General features: G+C 41.6%; 1 protein-coding gene across 1 annotated transcript in view; it reads right to left on the bottom strand.

Annotated features, from left to right (window-relative positions):
- Nucleotides 1-1,340: 1,340 nt before the first annotated feature.
- Nucleotides 1,341-21,116, bottom strand: part of LOC134347546 (cell surface glycoprotein CD200 receptor 5-like) — a 52,585-nt gene continuing 32,809 nt past the window's right edge. The window contains exons 3-7 of the mRNA XM_063049901.1: nt 18,050-18,319; nt 15,908-15,955; nt 9,824-9,907; nt 2,413-2,463; nt 1,341-1,739 (exon numbers count right to left, since the gene is read on the bottom strand). Of these exons, the coding sequence (XP_062905971.1) occupies nt 1,657-1,739; nt 2,413-2,463; nt 9,824-9,907; nt 15,908-15,955; nt 18,050-18,319 (536 nt within the window). The 3' untranslated portion in view covers nt 1,341-1,656. The remainder of the gene's footprint in view (nt 1,740-2,412; nt 2,464-9,823; nt 9,908-15,907; nt 15,956-18,049; nt 18,320-21,116) is intronic.

Raw genomic sequence — 21,116 nt, 5'->3', positions numbered from 1 at the left:
ATCTTGACACCCAGGAACTTGAAGCTGCTCACTCTCTCCACTTCTGATCCCTCTATCAGGATTGGTATGTATTCCTTCATCTTACCCTTCCTGAAGTCCACAATCAGCTCTTTTGTCTTACTGATGTTGAGTGCCAGGTTGTTGCTGTGGCACCATTCCACTAGTTGGCATATCTCACTCCTGTACGTCCTCTCATCACCACCTGAGATTCTACCAATAATGTTTGTATCATCAGCAAATTTGTAGATGGTATGGTGTACCATAGTCTATAGTTCTTACTTTGGTTTTATGCAGCATCAGGACCTCCCCAAACAAGAACACAAAATTGAGTCAATTTGACGTGGTGACGGGGTGACTTATGTCACTACTGTGAGTTCTCGGTCTCAGAGAGGCTGATATACATGTTATGTCAGGTAGTTTGGTTGGTTATCATGCGAAACTAACACAAGCTGTTCAGTCTGCTTCTCAACAGGGTTCTTCTGCTTGGAGTGGGTCCATGGGAAGGAAGACAAACCTTAATTCCTGGCGAGAGGATTCAGGTCAAGAAACTGCATAAGAAACCCTTAGGAACTTGGTGGTAAATTTCTTACCAAGAACTGCTCATTACCAACTCAGCAGTTAAGGTAGAAGGGAAAAGTAAGTGAATAAATGCTAGCCACTGCAAGTGAGCTAAAGTGCCTCCAGATTAAGATAAGTACTGTGGGAAGCACAAATATAATATTGGACATTATTATCATAATCGACATGTTTTATGTTTGTTTAAAAGTGATTACTGTAACATAGATACTTTAAGCTTTTCCACCTCAGAATTTTCAGATGTGATTCTGTCAGGGTCCCTTATAGAATCAAAAGTGGGGACTGTTGGAAATCAGTGTTTTTTGAAATAATACTTTTTAAAAGATTAGTACTTTTTACAAAACTCATGTATTTTTCACAATATGTGGTGTTTCATTCCCACTCAATGGTAGAAAGCAGTATAGCAACTAAACTAATGTTTTATCACCTTTCTCACTTTTCATTGGCTAAGTATTAGCATTTACCCATGTGATGTAATTGTTTGAATTATGTAGTCCATTAACTGATTTATTTCTATCTAAGGAATTTCTTATCTTATCTATAAAAGTGATGGATTTTTCAGAGGCACCATCTTTATTTCTTCTGTGTCTGCATTCATTCACGTCTTTGTATCATTTCTCAGCTCTTTATTTACTTCACTTAGTATGTGTATCTTTTTTGTACACTAAAATAAACAATCATTAGAATTAAGACTGCTCCTGATTTTTGACTCCAAGAAGAACCCCAAGGATCAGAAAATAAACAGATCCAACAATTATCACATAAAACAATTCTTACATGTTTTATTCACAATATTCTACAATACTACTGAATGCTAAATGCTAAAGCTATCAAAATTATATTGTAAATGAAAATAGAGCAGAAACTGGGAATCTGAAGTAAAGAAAAATACTTCATGTACTAAGCAATTAGGTAGCATTGGTAGAGAGATCAATGACCTTTCATGACAAGAGAGAAAAGGTTATGATGAAAGGTCATTGAACTGAAAGGCTAACTGTGTTTCTCTCCCCAAATTCGCGTATTTAAAAACTTACATAAGTGATATAAATTTATTATTTTTAAATTTCTTGGCTCATAGATTTATCCAGAATGTTGGTATCTTTTCATGTGGTATGTATTCTGATAAATTGGATCTTTAACCATTCGAAGTTGTTTTCTTCTCCCTGTTAAAATGAAAAAGAAATTTGTCTGTACCTTTTGTAAATTTCAAGTGCAATGGTCAAAATCAATTAATTAGATCTGCAGTTGGAAAGGCTATGCAAGGTCATTGATAAGACTTTAGTGCTGGAGATGACCGCAATGTACTGTTGAACATTGAGAGCTTGCTATGTTGGCACCGGAATGTATGGCGACATTTTTTGGATGTTGTAAATACATCCTTGGTATGATGGCTGTTAATACAAATGACGCGATTCACTGTATGTTTCGATAAATCTGAATCTGAATTTGGTACCACCAGAAAAGTGTCTTAAATAATGCTACCAGAGCGAAATAAACAATTCCTGTACCACAGGTGGGTTTTATAGTCAGCAAAGCCTATAATATGGTTGACATTGCCCACATTTTATAACAATGTAATTGGTGTCAATATCCAAGTTGGCATGCATAGTTATTACATCGGAATTTTGTGCATATCATATTACTGAGAAAGACTTCAAGAGTCATTCTTCAAACAGGGATTAGGCCCTTTGATTTCTAACTATAGTGATTAATACACTCGCAAGATGAGGCTGCCTCATGGACAGCCTACATAGGGCAGACCACATTCACTGAAATGTAACCTGAAACATATCCTTAGAGGGACCACTGGAATCACATCAAAGAAATTGTATTTACCTGAATGTGGAAGGGGGAGATTTATCATCTGGGTGTTTTCAGTGATTATTGCTGGAAAATTGAAGTTCAATGGTCAGACATAGAGAAGTTCACTTTGGTCACGGTGTCAAATATAATTATTTTAAACTGATAACAATCTCGCATTCACAATCATGCATATAGAAATGGATTAAATTTTTGGACTGGGGTCTTTTATTTGTTGTTTTATTAGAATAAAATAAACCATGCATATTATGGGAGCTTTGGAGAGTTCCTGCTTCAGCGTGGATTTCATAAAACCATAAGACATGGGAGTAGACTTAGGCTATTTGGCCCTTCGAGTCTGTTTTGCTATTCCATCATGGCTGATTCAGTATCCCCCTCAACTCTATTCTCCTGCCTTTTCCCCGTAACCTTTGATGCCCTGATTAATGAAGAACCTATCAAACTCAGCCTTAAATATACCCTATGACTTGGCCGGCACAGCTGTCTGTGGTAGTAAATTATACAGATTCACCACCCTCTGGCTAAAGACATTTTTCCTCAACTTTGTTTTAAATGGACCTCCCTGAGTTCTGAGACTGTGCCCTCTGGTCCTGGACTCTCTCATTATAGGAAGCATCCTCTCCACATTCACTCTGTCTAGGCTTTAAAATATTTTATAGGTTTCAAGGAGATCCCCCCGCATTCTTCTAAACTTCAGCAAGTTCAGGCCCAGAACCACTCTATCAAACATATGACAACTAGAGGTCATGGGTTAAGGGTGAAAGGTGAAATGTTTAAGGGAAACATGAGGGAGAACTGCTTCATGCAGAGGGTGGTGAGAGTGTGGAATGGGCTGCCAGTGCAAGCTGGGGATGCAGATCAATTTCAACATTTAAGAGAAATTTGGATAGGTACATGGATGGGAGGAGTATGGAAGGCTATGGTTCAAGTGCAGGTTAATGGGACTAGGCAGATTAATGGTTCAACATGGAATTGAAGGGCCAAAGGGCCTGTTTCTGTGCTGGAGGGTCCTAGGATTCTTATGTTGGAGAGGATTCTCAAGGACAGAATTTATGACATTTGAAGAAGCATTATGATTAGGGATAACTAACATGGCTTTGTGAATGGCAGATTGTGCTTCACGTGCCTAATAACGTTTTCAGGAGGTAACAGAAACATTTGAAGGTAGAGCAGTGAGTGTGGTGTAAATGGATTTTATTAAGGCTTTTGACAAGTTTCTCCATGGTGGGCTCATTGAGAAGATCATGAGGCATTGGTGCATTGAACCTTGACTACGTGGATTTGGAATTGACTTGCTCACAAAAGGTGATAAAGGTATTATACGGTGCACATTCTGCTTGGGGGTCGGTGACTCGTGGTGTTCTGTGGGGATCTGTTCCAGGATCCCTGCTCGTTGTGATTTTTGTAATTGGCTTCGATGAAAAAGTGGAAGGGTGGGTTAGTAGGTTAGCGGATGACACAAAGGTTGGATGTGTTGTTGGCAGTGTAGAAGGTTGTCAAAGATTACAGTGGGATAAAGACAGGATACAGAGTAGGATGGAGAAGTGGCAGATGGAGGTCAAACTAGAAAGGTCTGACTTTATAAACTTTGGAAAATCAAACTTGAATGTGAAATACAAGGTTAATGACAAAATTCATAATATTTCATAATAATATTCATAATCCAAGTCCATAGATCCCATAAATTGTCACACAAATTAATAGTGTGATTAAGAATATTTACAGTGTGCTGGTCTTTAATAATCAGGGGATTGAGTTCGAGAGATATTATGTAATGTTGCAGCTTTATAAAACACTAGTTAGACCACACTCAGTTCTAGTTTTTCCATTATTATAAGGACGTGGAACATTTAGAAAAGGTGCTGAGGAGATTTTCCAGGATACTTCCAGGATTAGAGGACATGTTTTATGAGAAATGTTGGAGCGAGTTAGGACTTTTGCTTTGGAGCTAACGAGGATGACATATGACTCATCCTGTCTCTGAATGTGAACAAAACAAAAGAGATGGTTGTTGACTTTAGGAGAGCACGGAGTGACCACTCTCCGTTGAACATTGATGGCTCTTCCGTTGAGATCGTTAAGAGCACCAAATTTCTTGGTGTTTACCTGGCGGAGAATCTCACCTGGACCCTCAACACCAGCTCCATAGTCAAGAAAGCCCAGCAGCATCTCTACTTTCTGTGAAGGCTGAGAAAAGTCCATCTCCCACCCCCCCATCCTCACCACATTCTACAGAGGTTGTATCGAGAGCATCCTGAGCAGCTGCATCACAGCCTGGTTCGGGAATTGCACCGTCTCAGATCGCAAGACCCTGCAGCGGATAGTGAGGTCAGCTGAGAAGATCATCAGGATCTCTCTTCCTGCTATTACAGACATTTACACCACACGCTGCACCCGCAAAGCTAACAGTATTGTGAAGGACCCCACACACCCCTTACACAAACTCTTCTCCCTCCTGCCATCTGGCAAAAGGCACCGAAGCATTCGGGCTCTCATGACCAGACTGTGCAACAGTTTCTTCCCCCAAGCCATCAAACTCCTCAATACTCAGAGTCTAGACTGACACCTACATCATTTATTATTATATTGTAATTTGTCCTCTACTGTGCCTATTGTCTTGTTTATTAATTATTGTACTGCCTTGCACTGTTTTGTGCACTTTATGTAGTCCTGTGCAGGTCTGTAGTCTAGTGCAGTTTTTATGTTTATTTTACATAGTCTAGTGTAGCCTTGTGTTGTGTAGTTTTGTGTTGTTTCATGTAGCACCAGGGTCCTGGAGGACGTTGTTTCATTTTTACTGTGTACTGTACCAGCAGCTTATGGTCAAAATGACAATAAACTTGACTTGACTTGACTTGACTTGATAGAGGTGTTTAAGATTACGAGAGGCATAGATAGAGTGGACAGGCAGCACCTTTTTCCAGGAGTGGTAATGGCTAACGCAGAGGACGTCAGTTCAAGGTGAGTAGAGGAACACTTACAGGACATGTCAGAATCAGGCTGTTTTACAGATTTATGGTTCCTGCAACGCACTGTCAGTGATACTAGTAGAGGCGGATGCAGTGTATAAAGCTCTTAGACAGGAACTGTCCCTGTTGTTTTCTGTGAGTGAGGGGGTCAGGATTGTTATGTGTAGGGGGTTGGTGTTTATTATTGTGGTTGTTTTTGCTGCTGGGGAGAGGTGATTTTGGGGTCTGCAAGTTTTGTTTCTTTCCTTTTTTCATGCGGGGGGGTAGTTGATGTCTTTTCTTTCAACAACTCACATGGCTTTTCTGTACTTAATGGTTATCTGGAGTAGACAAATATCAGATTTGTATTGTACATGCATACTTTAACAATAAAATTAACCCTTGAACATTTGGATGTGAGAAAATTGGAGGGTTATGAGCTGTGTGGGAGGAAAGGTTTAGATAGATTGTGGAGTAGGTTTATATTGGTTGCTCAACATTGTGGACCAAAGAGCCCATACTGTGCTCTACTGTTCTCTGTTCTACTATTAAATTAAAGTTAGTTGCATCAGTGTTGCATTTCAAAGTGATTCCTTTAGCAACCATGTATGAAAATCACCTGCACCATGATGGCCTTAAAGTAGAAATTCAGATCAATCTATCTATAAAGGTGCTACATCTATCTTTTACTATTCTGAGTGGACAAGCACTTGGCCTTGAACATCTCACTTTTCTTTGGCTATTTTATGGAATGTTGTCACCAGCAGATTTAAAGAAAGTTGTCCTCACTATAAAATGAGGGTTTTTATTTAACAATCAGAATCAGAATCAGGTTTATTATCACTGACATATGTCATGAAATCTGGTAACTTAAGCAGCAGCATAATACAGAAGTAAAAGAAGGTAAAAACAAGTAAATAAGCAAATCAATTCCAGTATATGTATTTTGACCAGATTAAAAATAGTGCAAAGACAGAAATAATATATATTAAAAATGTGAGGTGGTGTTCATGGGTTCAATGTCCATTTAGGAATTGGATGGCAGAGGAGAAGAAGCTGTTCCTGAATTGTTGAGTGTGTATCTTCAGGCTTCTGTACCTCCTACCTGATGGTACTAATGAGAAAAGGACATGCCCTGGGTACTGGAGGTCCTTAATAATAGACGCTGCCTTTCTGAGACACCGCTCCTTGAAGATGTCCTGGGCACTTTGTAGGCTAGTACCCAAGATGGAGCCCCCATATCAGACAGTGATGCAGCCTGTCAGAATGTTCTTCACGGTACATCTATGATGGTATCTATCATTGCTGCTGGTATGCTTTAAATAAATTTCATAGGAAGTCAGTGTTTAGTTCATGTCTGTTCTGAAATTTCCATGTCCACATTTAAAAATTCAAACATCATTCTCCTCGGTAAATGACAAGAACATTGATTTTGGCTGAGATAATTCAGTACTGGGGCATTATTACAGAAATCAGTAGTTACGGACTGTGAAAATGGAAAACAAGCTCTACTACCTCTGGTTATTGTCATTGTTGTCTGCTGGAAAACTAAAATCCAGGTATCAGTCATAGATAAGATCATCTTGGCTGCAGTGCCAAGTTGAGTTAGAATCACCTGCCAACACTCTTTCATTTCGACTCACCCATAAAAAAGTGTTCTCACTGTAAAGCAGCAGTGGACTATTAAATACAACTAATGAAGAGTAAATTATTTATCCATGTAGTAATATAGATCTTATGTGCCACAGACTGAATGTTATACAATGCATACTATGCATCACGTACACTTAGTATGATATCATAATCCACCTCTCTATATGATACACTTCACATGCTAATAGCACAGTTATAACACTCAAAGTGAGCTCACTGTTATCACACAAATAGCACTCTAAATAGTACCTTGACCACACAGTTCAATGATACCTAATGACCAGCTCTTCCCCTGCTCTAGCTCTCCACTTCCCATTCTCATCCCCTCCCTCCACCCTCCCAACCACTCTCCCTCCTTCCCTAACTCCTCATCACCTCCCTCACCCCTCCCCAGTCTCCCCTGTCTCTTCCATGTTCCCCAGACCTACTCCTCCACCTCTCTTCCTCACTCCCCATCTCCGCACCACCACAACCCTTCCACCACTCCCCCTTCTTCCCCCATCCTCTGCCTTTCCCTCTCTCCCCTCCTCTCTCCACCCACTCTCTACCCCTTCTCTCTCTCCTCTCCACTCTCCCCCAGATCTTCTATGTTCCCTGGCCACACTCCTCCACCTCTCCCCCTCACTCCCCATATCCGTACCTCTTCACCCCTGCCCCTCTCTCCTCTCCCATATCTACTCCACTCTCTCCCCGTAGGCCCCTCTTACCCCCCTCTCCCCACCACTCCCACCAACTGTATGCCCCTCTCTCCACACCTCTCCCCATCATTTCCCTGTCTCTCTATGTACCTCTCCCTGTCTCTCTCCTGTCCCCCACGCTCTGCCCATTCCTCCTCTCTCCCCTCCTGCTCCCCCACTCTCCTCACCAATTCCCACTCTCCCCCCTTCCATCTCCCTCTCTCCCTGCCTCCCCACATCCCTCCCGACCCCCCCACGTCCTCTCTACATCCCTCTCCCCTCTCCCAACCTCCTCCTCTCTCCTCTCCCTTCCCCTTCCTCCTCTCCCCTTCCTCCTCTTCCCCTTCCTCCTCTCCCCTCCCCTTCTTCCTGTCCCTCTCTCTTCACTCTCTATCCACTCACATCTCTACCCCATCCCTTCACACACCACTCTCTCCCCCCTTCTCTCTCCCCCTCTCTTTTTCTTGCCCATCTTCCCCCTTCCTCTTTCTCCCTTCCCTTCTCCCTATCCTCTCCAATCCCCCTCTCTCCTCCCTGCCATCTCCCCTCTGCCCTCCTTTCCTCTCCTCCCCCGTTCTCCACTCCCCCATACTTTTCCTTTCCCCTGTCCCCTCCATCTCCCTCACCTTCTGCTCCCCTCCCTCTCCCTAGCTCTCCCCCTCCTTCCTTTTTTCCCTCCCCTCGTTCCCGCCTTCTCCTGCTCTGTCACCTTCCCCTCCACCAACGTCCCCCCTCACTGTCCCCTCTCTGCCCCTCTCCCCCAACACCCTCATTCTTCTCTCACCCTTCCTTCATTCTTCACTCACTCTTTCCTCCCACCCCTCTCTTCTCCCTCTCCCTGCCCCACTCTCACTGATCCGTCTCTTCTCCCTTTCCCCTTCTCTTACTGTTTACCCCTTCCCCTCCCTCTTGTTGCCCTCTTCCCTTCCCCTCCCTCTCCCCTCCTCTTCCTCACTCCTCCCATCCTCACCATCCCTATTTCCCTACTCCTCTCACTTCTTCTCTTCCCCTACATCTTTCCTTTCTCCCTACATCCTCTCACCCTCTATTCCCAACTCTGCACACCTCTCTCCCTCTATAAATGTATCAAAGATATTACCCGTCAATTTCACAATTCTTCCTTAGAAAGGAAACAGGTTTTAATCAGTTTTATTTGCCTACCAAAATCCCTAGGGTGGTATATATTCTCAAGATTTTGCTGGAAAGGAATAAGATGTTTCATTTTATTCAAAACAGTCCCTCGTCCCAATTTCTTTAACAGTTTAAATACCTTGCTACACCTGAGTAGATAACTAGTATATCATCAGACATTTGACTGAGTCTCTTGAGGGAAGAAACTGAATGCTTCAATAAGATATTTCCCCAAGTTTTTTACTCTGGATCTCATCTGAAGTGCTTTGTAGAAATAGTTTATTTTTGCTTATTGAAAACAGATGGGATATTTTACTGAACCTACACATTTAAAATGCCTTAATTTCATGGTTCTTGGCATGTAACTTGATCTTCTGTATTCCTGTTTTGCTTTTGACAGGTTTTTCACCTGTGAGCGTGCTTCTGGGCCAAAAATAATATCTATTTTATCTAACGTTTTAATAAATAAAACACAGATGAGTTACTTCGTTCTTTTGAGAAAGTCAATTTAGTTTCAAAAATCTTTTTAGATGCAATAATTGTCAAGTCATAACTGTTCACTGATTAGATATAATTCATGAATACTGCCATTTTGTTGCTTTTAGCAGCTGTTTGTTTGTTGTTCCCATAATTTACTGAGGAACACACGTTGTTTTAAGTGGTTGCTTAACTATGCACCTGAAAATGACTGCACGATGGCAGGAGGCCTCTGATCCTGCTAGATTATTTCATTTTGATTACACGTTGTAATTGCAATGTTGTTAAAAATATCACAGCTTGATTCCATTTAACAACATGATGAATGTGTTCATCACTATGTTTGAAACCTCAGGGGTAAAAATTCACATTTGGTTGCTCACACCAAATGGCGTTGTATCCTGTTATATACGACTCCTTAATATTTGCTCTATAGCAATCAATGGTCTACACTAGGTCAATATTGATTGCCCCTACTGCCACAGAAGATAATCAAACATTTTATGTTTTAATAATTTAAGGAATTACTTTAACACTTACCCGGTACTGCACTTTTTTTCTTGATAATGCATATCATCAGCAGAAACATCCCAAGTGCGATGGCTGATGCACATGTTATTAAAGCTGATGTAAAAGAAGGAGATCTTAGATAAAACTTCTGAAGGCTAGTTGTGGTGGCAATAAACTGAATACAGAATTATAGAGTAGAGTCATGGAAAAGTATAGCACAGAAGTAGGCCCTTCAGCCTATCTAGTGCATACTGAAACATTTAAGCTATCTAGACCCATCGACCTGCACCCAGAGCATAATCCTCCATATCCCTATCATCTATGTACCCATCCAAACTTTTCTTAAATGTTGAAATTGTGCTTGCATCCTCCACTTGCACTGGCAGCTCATTCCACAGTTTTACGACTCTCCGAGTGAAGAAGTTTTCCATCATATATCCCTTAAACTTTTCACCTTTCTTCTTTAACCCATGACCTCTAGTTGTAGTCCTACGCAACCTGCTTGAATTTACCCTTTTTATGTCCCTCATAATTTTCTATAACACTATCAAATCTTCCCTCAAGCATTTATATTCCAAGGAATGAAGTCCTAACATATTCCATCAGTCCTTATAACTCAGGTCCTCCAATCCTTCAAATACCTCACACTTGTCTGCATTAAATTCCATCTGCCATTTTTCAGCCCATTTTTCCAGCTGGTCCAGCTCATGCGGCAATGTCTGATAGTCTTCTTCACTGTCCACTACACCCACAACCTTGGTGTCATCTGAAAATTCGCTGATCCAGTTTACCACATTATCATCCAGATCACTGATAGAGATAAAAAACAACAATGGACTTATCACCAATCCCTGTGGCACTCCACTAGTCACAGGTCTCCAGTCAGAGAGTCAACCATCCACTACCACTCTCTGACTTCTCCCACAAAGCCAATGTCTAACCCAATTTACTACCTCATCTTGAATGCCAAGCAACTGAACCTTCTTGACCAATCTCCCATGCAGGAGTTGTCAAAGTCCACGTAGACAACATCCGCTGCCTTGCCCTCATCCACTTTCCTGGTAACTCGCTCAAAAAGCTCTGTAAGATTGGTTAGACATGACCTACCACGCACAAAGCCATGCTGACGATCCCTAATCAGTCCACGCCTATCCAAGTATTTGTAAATGCCATGATATTTTTCCTGACTAGTAATGCCCCAAGCCTCCCCTTTAATTCCTCCTAAAATTCCATTTTAGATTCCACATGTGTCACATCTAAAACAATGGAACTCTGGGATATTAAGCTGTCAGTCCTGCCCCTCCTGCAACCAAGTCTCACTAATAGCTACAATATTATAATTCCAGGAGCTGATCCATGTCCTGAGTTCATCTGCCTTTTCTACCATGCTTCTTGTATTGAAATATATGCAGCTCAGAACACTAGTCGCACCTTTTGATTCCTGACTTTGTCTGAGGTCTTAACAGCAACTGTCTCCACATCCTCTCCACTATCTGTTCTAGCACTCTGGTTCCCATCCCCCTGCAACTCTAGTTTAAACACCACCCCCTACCCTACACTCCCCCACCCCGTGCAGCACCAGAAAACATTCCTGCTAAGATATTAGTCTTCGTCCAATTTAGTTGCAAACCATCTCTTCTGTATGGGTCTCACCTCCCCTGGAAGAGAGCCCAATGATCCAAATATCCGACACCCCCCCTCCTATAACAACACCTTAGCCACATGTTAAACTGTATAATCTTTCTAATTTTGGCCTCACTGGCATGTGGCGCAGGTAGCAATCCTGATATCACAACCCTGGAGGTCCTGTCCTTTAACTTAGTGTCATGGTCCGGTCCGTGAAGTCCATATTCTGGTTCACGGTCCAGTCCGTGGACTCAGGACGCTGGGTCTTCCAGCTGTCCCTTGTTTGGTTGAGTTAATCGTAGGCACCTGATTCCCATCTTGAGGCTTGGAATATAAATAGCCTTGGGGTTGAGTGTGAGCTGCTGGTTTGTCTTGTCAAGATCCCCTGGGAGCAACCTGCTGGTGGAAGGCTAGAGCGGCCACTTGCCATCTTTAGGCCGCGTTAGGGAACCATCCCCTCATGGAGCCTTGCTGCCGGTAGTCGGAGCTGTTTTTGCGGTATGGATTCAGCTGTTTCCCGGGCCAGCTGAGTGGCTGCCAGCCGCTCCGAGCTAGGTAGGGATCCGGCTGTTTCCAAAGCCAGCTGAGCTTGCTGGCCGGACTGTGACTCGGAGCAACCCTGATGCAGAGATGGAATTGTCTGTTCTTCTTTGGTGTTTTTCTCTTCTTGTCCTCGCCTCCGTGGGGTAAGTCCAGCCGTTCTGCCGTTACCCGACGGATGGTCCTGTCCCACCTTGGTGTGGAGATAAAGTTGAGTCCCGGCTTGTCCAAGTATAAGTCCTGGCTCTATGTTTATGTAACTGTCCAGTCTCGTGTTAGTATCGTGTTAAAGATGAGTCCTGGCTTTTCGAAGGATAAGTCCCGGCTCTATGTTGATGTACAGTCTGTCTCCAAGCTCCAGCCTCTGAGTTATCAGCCTCCACATTCCAAGAGCCCAGCTCCCAGCCTGCAGCCTCAAGACCCAAGACCCCAGCCTGTCTCCAAGCTCAAGCCTCAAGACCAAGACCCCAGCCTCAAGCCTCCAGACTCGAGAGCCCAGCCCGTGGCCCCAGGCCTCGAGTCTCGAGAGCCTAGCCCACGGCCCCAGGCCTTGAGTCTCGAGAGCCCAGCCCGCAGCCCCAGGCCTCGAGTCTCGAGAGCCCAGCCCGCGGCCCCAGGCCTCTAGACCCCAGCCACGTCCTGTCCTGTAGTCATGTCATATCCTTGCTTGGTTCTGGAGCCCGAGCCTGAGGCAAGACCCAGGTTCTGGGTCCTTGTCCAGTCTCTGGCTTGGAGCCCAAGCCCAGGCTCCTGGTGCACAGTTCCTTATCCGGGTTCCCTGTCTTGTCCATGTCCTAGACCAAGACAGCGTTCTTGTCCCTGCTCCTTGTCTGCATCCTGTCACGTCCTTACTCTAGTCAAGTCCTGTTCCTTGTACTTAAGTGTCTGTGTCTTGCATTTGGGTCCATTCCCAATGCCCCCATTGTGACACTTAGCAGTTGATTCCCTGTACTCATTTTGTAGAACCTCATCATGCTTCCTACTTATGTCATTGCTACCTACCTGGACTACGACCACGACCTCCCGCTGTTCACCCTCCCACTTAAGAAAGCCAAGGACTTGATCTGAGATGTCCCAGACCCTGCCACCAGGGAGTCAACATACCATTCAGGAATCTCGTTCTTGTCCACAGAACCTCATTTCTGTTCCCCTAATTAATGAATCCCCTATCACCACAGCTCACCTCTTCTCTCAATTTCCCTTCTGTATCATAGAGCTAGATGCAATGCCAGAGATCTAATTGCTGTGACTTTCCTTTGCTAGGTCATCCCCTCCCAAAAGTATCCAAAGTGGAATTCCTATTGTTGAAGTGGGTGGCCACAGAGGTACTCTGTACAGACTGTTTAATTCCTTTCCCCTTCCTGACCGTCACCCAGTCTCCTATGCCCTGCTTCTTAGCTGTAAGTACTTCTATCTTTTGATAAGTTTCACAGTGCTTATTGTCACACCTTGATAAGCAAACAGCAATGTTTTTATGGGAGTAGTTTATTATGAATTATTCTTGTGAAAGTTACAGTGCAATTGGAGTTCCCTGCAGTGGATTTTGTGGGTGGTGGTACAATGACTGTAGTTGAGAAATTAGTTTTTTTTTTAAATTGTAGTTGATTGGTACTAGTTAAGCAGAATGCTTTGTGATGGATGGCATTGAGCTTCTTGAAAGTTATTGGAATTCATGCAAGTGTGGGGTGTTCTATCACACTCCTAGCTTGTGCTTTACAGCCATTTGAAAGGCTTTGAGGTGAGTCACCCACCGCAAGATGCCCAGATTCTGACTTCCTCTTGTCGTCACAGTACTTGTATGGCTGGCCCAGTCAATTGCAACCCCAGGATTTGGCATTAGGAATCCCTTTTAATGTCAAGAGCTGTTGGTTAGGCTCACTTGCTGGAGGTTTGTCATTTACCCACAGTTTGCTGCATTAATATAACTTGCAATTATCAAATATGCCTGACTGCTTCTCAGCCAGTGAATAAAATTGAACGCCCCCAAAAATAGAACAGTACAACATAGGAACAAGTCCTTCAACCCACAATGCCAATGTAAATTATCCCATCTGCTTACACATGGTCTATTATCCCTGCCTGTTCAAGTGTCTGCTTGAGTGCCTCTTAAATATCTCTGATGTATCTGCTTCCACCACAGCTCTTGACAGTGCATTCCAGGCACTTACCATTCTCTGTATGGGGGGGGGGGGGAGAATTGTCTTGTAAATCTTTCTTAAGCTTATCTTTAAACTATCAATTTTCAAACTGGAACTCACTGGCCACAGACCTCCAATCAGAATAAAATCTTCCACCAACAGCTCCTGTCTTCTATAGCAAAGCCAGTTTTAAATCCGGTCTACCAAGTCTCCATAGATCCCTTGTACCTTAATCTTCCAGATCAGCTTATCATCAGGAACTTTGATGAGTGCTTTACTAAAGTCCATGTAGACACATCTACTACCCTGCTCTTATTAATCATCTTTATCACCTCTTCAAAGACGTAATCATGTTTGTAAGTCATGGCCTTCCTCGGCCAAAGCCAAGGTAACTTTCCTTAACAGATGCAAGTAAATCCTATCCTTATGAATCTTCTCCAGTAATGTCCCTACCACTGATATGAGGCTCACCAGCTATAATTTGTTGGATTATCCCTTGCTCTTATAAAATAAAGCAACAACATTGGCTTCAGCCCTCAGGGACCTCACCTATGGCTAAAGAGAATACAAAGGTTTAAGAGACTGCAGAGCAGGAATCTGAAGCCACTAACAGTGTCCTGAAGGATCTCAGTGGGTCATACAACATCTGTCAGAGGAAAGAATTTGTCACTGTTTCAGGACTGATTCAGGGTTTCAGCCTGAATCAACAGCAATTTCTTTCGTCATCCAGCATATTGTTTATAGATCTCTTCAGGCCCTGGGGATGTATCCACCTTAATGATCATCAAGAGACTCAACATTGTCTCCTCCTTGATATCAACAAGCTTTAAAATATAAACATACCCTCCCTCATCTCACTTTCCTCTATGCCCTTCTTGGTCAATATTGATGCAAAGTACTCATTTAATACATCATCTACTCCCTCTGGTTGAAGGCAAAAAAAACCCCTTGTGTCCTTCAGTTAAGGTAGGAAGGTCATTAATGGTTAGGTCAAGGGCATTGCCCTGAAGCTGTCTTGTCTTGTGTCTGGGATGATTTATGTCCAACACCTCATCCATCTATCTCTGTGCAAGATGTGACTCCCACTACTGGAATATTTTCCCTTTGATGCCATTAAATTCAGTCTTACAAGGATCAAACGCTGTCTTGCTATTAATGTGCAGTCTTTCTCATCTCACCTCTACATTTTAACTCTCATGATTGCAATGAAATCTGGAGTCAAATGGTCAAGGTCAAACCGAGACAGAGAATCAACGAGTAGATTGTTTGTGAATAAATATCACTTGATCACACTTTCACTTGATTTTCCTAATAACTGAGAACAGAGTGATTTGGTGATAATGAGATGGGTTGCTTTGTCTTGTTTTTTTGTGACCAAAACATATCTGCACAGTTTTTCATATTTCCAGGTTGATGCCAATATTTATGCAGGGACGGCTTGACAAGAATATCGTTAGTACTGCAGGGCATGTCTTCAGCATTACAGCTGGGATTTTGTTCAGTCCCGAAGCCTTTGCTGTATCCCTTGCTCTCAGCCATGTCTTGACATCATGCAGAGTGACTCAATTGATTCCTATTTGGTACTTAGCAAGAAGATTATCAGTAAAATGAAAATGAGAGAACACAATCCTGTACATTGTTTAACATGCTAGATCTCCCCTGTTTCAGATTTAGTAATTTTAAGTTAGTTACTGAAATAGTTCTGACAAGGAACTCATTTTAGAATTCAACGGTTGGGCTTACATAAACTCACATTAAAAATGGGTGTGCTTGTATCTGTTATAAACATATTCTTATAAATATGACTTACTGTAAATTAATTGTAGAGAAATCGACCTGGTCTTGTCTGTACTCATACCTGTTCAAAAGGTATAAAACATAAAAAACAATTATGCATGGAGTTATTAGGTATCCTATGGAGCACATGTTTCAAGGACTGTCTGAAAATGTTGGGAAAGATAACTGAAAATATTAAAAAAGGAAAACATTCTGCAACAAAATAATACTGATTCCTATTTTAACAAAGGTAAAACTATTATTTTGGAAAAGGAACTTAAACAGCTTGAGAGAAAAAAAACGTGCATTTATACTGTTTTTCATAATCTGAGAACAAATCACTTTATAAGCAGTGAAGTAGTTCTGAAGGTTGTCCTTGTTGTAATATAGGAAAATAGCTTTCAAGTTTAACATAAGTTCACACACAATAATGTAACAATTGGCCAGATAACCCATTTCTGGGCAATGATATTAGAGAAATAAATATTGGTCAGAATACCAGGAAAATCTGTAAATTATTTGACAATATACTTCATAATTTTCAAACTCTTTGAAAGGTGGATTTGGTTTTGTGTTTAATGCATAAATTTTCACTATGTAGTACTTCCTCAGGACTGCACTGAAGTATCACCTTATATCTTGTGCTTCCTTTTCTGGAGTGAACTTGAGTCTACACTCAATTGACTCAGAGATATTAATGCTGCCATTGAACCGTGGAATACATTGGTAATATTCATTTAATCGCAGTTAATCATGTACATTTACAAATTCATCACCAAAATAACATCCAAAACACTAAACAGAAAAAAAACTTTGTAAATGTACATGGAAGAAATACATCAGACCAACAGAGTAATTTTATTCTTTAGGTAAGTACATTATATAAACAGTACTAAAATTCATTGTGGATAAAATTAATCTTGTAATTCAATTCTCCCTCCGAAATTGCTGTGTTAGGAAACTATTTAGGTGATGGATAAAGGCACCCTGGTAGCTGTTTACACACTATGACCCGATGTGCAGAAGATTGTAGTTGATCAGGGTATTTTGTGAATGGAGTTATTATCAGGTTTCAAATTAGAAGCAGTTGGGTAGTTTTCTGGCCGGCTGGTGGCGCAGTAGCATCAGCGCCGGACTTCGGAGTGAAGGCTCCCAAGTTCAAATCCAAGTCGGGCCACCCCCCGAGCACGCTTTCCATCCGTGCCGGGTTGAGCGTCAAGCTAGCCACTTGGCCTCGTAAAAAACAAGGGTCAAGTCAGGAACGTTCATATCGTGACCCTGTTAATCCGGAAGGAGACCAATCCTGACACTATGTGCCAGACAAGAATGGCTGACTCTCTGGTGCAACACATTAATAGGAGGAGGTGGTTTTCTTAGCTCAACAGTCCAGGGAATTGAGCAAGCTTTTAGATGCAAATGACTCTGTCCAGGTGCTTTTTATGGTACACGTCTTATGGCATCTAAGGCAACAGGGAATGGTAATTTGTCACCTGGGGAATGCAAACTCTTACTGAATGATTTTGAATAAAACCACTTGTGACTGACTGGAGAGGTGTATTATGAATTCAGGGCTGCAGTGATGTCAGCTGATAATGGTAACTGACCATGTGAAATTCATGGGAAAACTTCTTCATAAATATAATATAGATAGACAATGGTTTACTTCACATAGCATACAGTACCAAAACAGAATTCCATACAAATTATCACAGTGTGAGTTGTGAACTTGATTGATTAAAAAACTAGTGGAGTGGAACTACACCGATGTTAAAGAGAAATAGATAACCACTGCCAAAAGGTCTCGGCCCAAAACATTGAATGTACTTTTTTTTTATAGATGCTGCCTGGCCTGCTGAATTCCCCCAGCATTTTGTGTGTGTGTTGCTTGGATTTCCAGCATCTGCAGATTTTCTCCTGTTTGTGATTTGATCACTGCAGAAATCTATTGCTTGAATGTTTAACTATTATTCATCTCATAATGCATTTACATTAGTGAGCCCCCAAAGAAGACGTTTATTTTTTTTCCAAATAGCTGTAGATTGCTTTATAGCCTCTTAAATTTATATCTTATTATTTGTAGAAAATCTGTTATCTATGTTATAAGAATACATAATGCAGGGCAAATGATTTTAATTTTCACAAGCTAAAGTGTAAGATAAGATTAAAAATAACGTACCGATAGAGATGGTGTGGTTCTGCATTTCATTAAATGCTGGGTGTTTTACGAAGCAGATTTGTTCTTCCTCAGTGATATTGATAGCTGTAATGAGCTGGCTTTCCACAGTCACAATGCCATTATTATTATCAATCAAAATCTCTGTGGAATTTCCAACAATATTCTCTTTCCAGGCAATAGTTGCTGCTGGTTTACCTTTTGAAGCAATGCATTTCAACTTCTTGTGGCCATTTGGTAAGATTGTGACGTTCACCATGACAACTGGTGGGACTGTAAGGAGAGGATTGTTTAGAATTATGATGTATGTCTAGCAAATGTACATCTGTTACTGAACACTACTGAGTTTTGGTTTGTTTTCTTAATTTGGATGGTTCTGAAAAAAAAACATTCTAGTAAATTCCAAGTTAGCTTCGACTTCACTATGAAGAAGTCTATCTGAAATGGAAGAAGAATTTGAAATGAAATTCAGAAAATGACTGGAAAGTGAAGTTCATTAAACCTTAATATTTTCCAAAAGTAATGAGAAAAAGCAGGCCTGTGCTGGTAAACAATTCACTGATTCCTACCGTTAAAAACACACTTTGAAGACCCTGCTTGGTAACTCATTTCTAGATATGAAATGAATATTTCCTGCCTTGTTTAATTCTGTGCAAAACTCTTATTTTTATCTTAATTATTGCAAAGTGGTATCATGAAAGACTCAGTGTTTCTCAGAATCCATATCTTTCCAAGTTGAGATTTCCTGGGAAAACAACATACTGGATCCATGTTCTATGGGTCACAAGTTGAGTTAACCCCAAGGCTGAACTAACATTTTGCAACCCCATGGCTCCCAGTTTCTTGGAGCCATTGGCAAGGTGCAACAAGCCTCAGCCAGTACAGATTGAAGCCCTGCCCTAGGACTAACCCAGTGGCCTTCTGACAGCCAATGCGATCAAGGGATTATTTCTAAAAAACCAGAGCTATTTATAAAGGTTGACATAAAAAGAATTAATAACAAAAGTAACATTTTCACTTAAAATAATTAACTAATATAAATAGATTAATGCTTTTAAAACAGATTTAGCCTCATTAACACTTTTAATGAAGGCCCACAGTCCTATTCATAGATGCATGAACTATAGCTGCTGTAAAGTTGAGTCAGATAAAGCAGATATCTGGGTCCTCAGCTCAAGTCTTTATTGAAATCCTTAGGACTGTATGGACCAACCAGCTATAGCTGAAAATGAGGGCTCTTCTGCCACAAGGGTCATTGAGACTGAATGGAAAGGCAGTTTCATGGAAACATACAAAACCTACAGCACAATATAGGCCCTTTGGCCCATAATGCTGTGCTGAACATGTACTTACTTTAGAAATTGTCTAGGGTTACCCATAGCCATCTATTTTTCTAAGCTCCATGTACCTATCCAGGAGTCTCCAGCAGCCCATTCCATGCACTCACCACCCTCAGCATAAAAAACTTAACCCTGACATCTCCTCTGTACCTACTTCCAAGCACCTTAAAACTGTGCCCTCTCGTGTTAGTCATTTCAGGCCTGGGGACAAAGCCTTTGACTATCTACACGATCATTGCCTCTTATCAGGTCACCTCATCCTCCGTCGCTCCAAGGAAAAAAGGCCAAGTTCACTCAACCTATTCTTATTGGTTATGCTCCCCAATCCAGGCAACATCCATGTAAATCTCCTCTGCACCCTTTCTATAGTTTCCACATCCTTTCTGTGGTGAGGTGACCAGAACTGAGCACAGTACTCCAAGTGGGGTCTGACCAGGGTCCTATATAGCTGTAACATTACCTCTTGAATCTTAAACTCAATCCCATGGTTGATGAAGGCCAATGCACCATTTGCCTTCTTAACCACAGAGTCAACCTGTGCAGCAGCTTTGAGTGACCTATGGACTCAGACCCCAAGATCCCTCTGATCCTCCACACTGCCAAGAGTCTTACCATTAATACTATATTCTGCCATCATATTTGACCTACCAAAATGAGCCACCTTACACTTATCTGGGTTGAGCTCCATCTGCCACTTCTCAGCCTAGATTTGTATCCTATCAATGCCCTGTTGTAACCCCTGACAGCCTTCCACACTATCCACAACACCCGGAACCTTTGTGTCATCAGCAAATTTACTAACCCATCCCTCCACTTCTTCATCCAGGTCATTTATAAAAATTCTGAAGAGAAGGGGTCCCAGAACAGATCCGTGAGGCACACCACTGGTCACTGACCTCCATGCAGAATATGACCCGTCTACAACCATTCTTTGCCTCCTGTGAGCAAGCCAATTCTGGATCCTCAAAGAAAGGTCCCCTTGGATTCCATGCCTCCTTGGTTTCTCAGTAAGCCTTGCATGGGTACCTTACCAAATGCCTTGCTGAAATCCTTGAATGTAAAGCATGTGATGTGAACTTTGCAGACCTCTTGGAAGTTGGTCTTAAGCGTTCTATTGCCTCACTAGCTAGCTAGAATAAAGTATTTTCTGTTTTCTCTCGTATTATCTGGGCCTTAACAAGTACAAAGTGTATTCTGGTCAGAAAGTAAGACAATACAGAAAAACATTCAGTGAGTATATTAAAGTTCTCCCTCCATTACTAACAAATCCTTGGAAATTTCAGTTAAAAATACAGATCAAAGTTCAACATTACGAACTTAGATGATATTTTGTGTTTCTGTTTGGATCAAAAAACTACAAGTGAAGGCTTTAATATTCAAGATATTCCAAACTATAATTTGCTTTTTAGTTTGTACTATTTAAATAATTGAACTCAGATAAAAACAGAAATACCCAAAATATTCCAAGAAAACCTTATTTCTTATTCCGTACTCTTTTCAGGAACTGAGCATTACTAACTCGGCCATCATTTACTGTTCATCCTCAATTACCCATCCCTAATTGCCCTTAAGTTGTTTGGGTTTCTGGCTTATTTCAGATAGCATTTCAGAGCTGACCACATTATTGAGTGTGGGGCACCAACTGGTCAAGAATGTTAGGTTTCCTCCATGAAGGACAACAGTACTTACAACAATCCAGATGCTTTATGAAAATCATTAACCATGACTAG

This window comes from Mobula hypostoma, chromosome 6 (genome assembly GCF_963921235.1).
Source record: "Mobula hypostoma chromosome 6, sMobHyp1.1, whole genome shotgun sequence".
Classification (NCBI taxonomy): domain Eukaryota; kingdom Metazoa; phylum Chordata; class Chondrichthyes; order Myliobatiformes; family Myliobatidae; genus Mobula; species Mobula hypostoma.
This window is presented reverse-complemented; position numbering and strand designations above follow the sequence as displayed.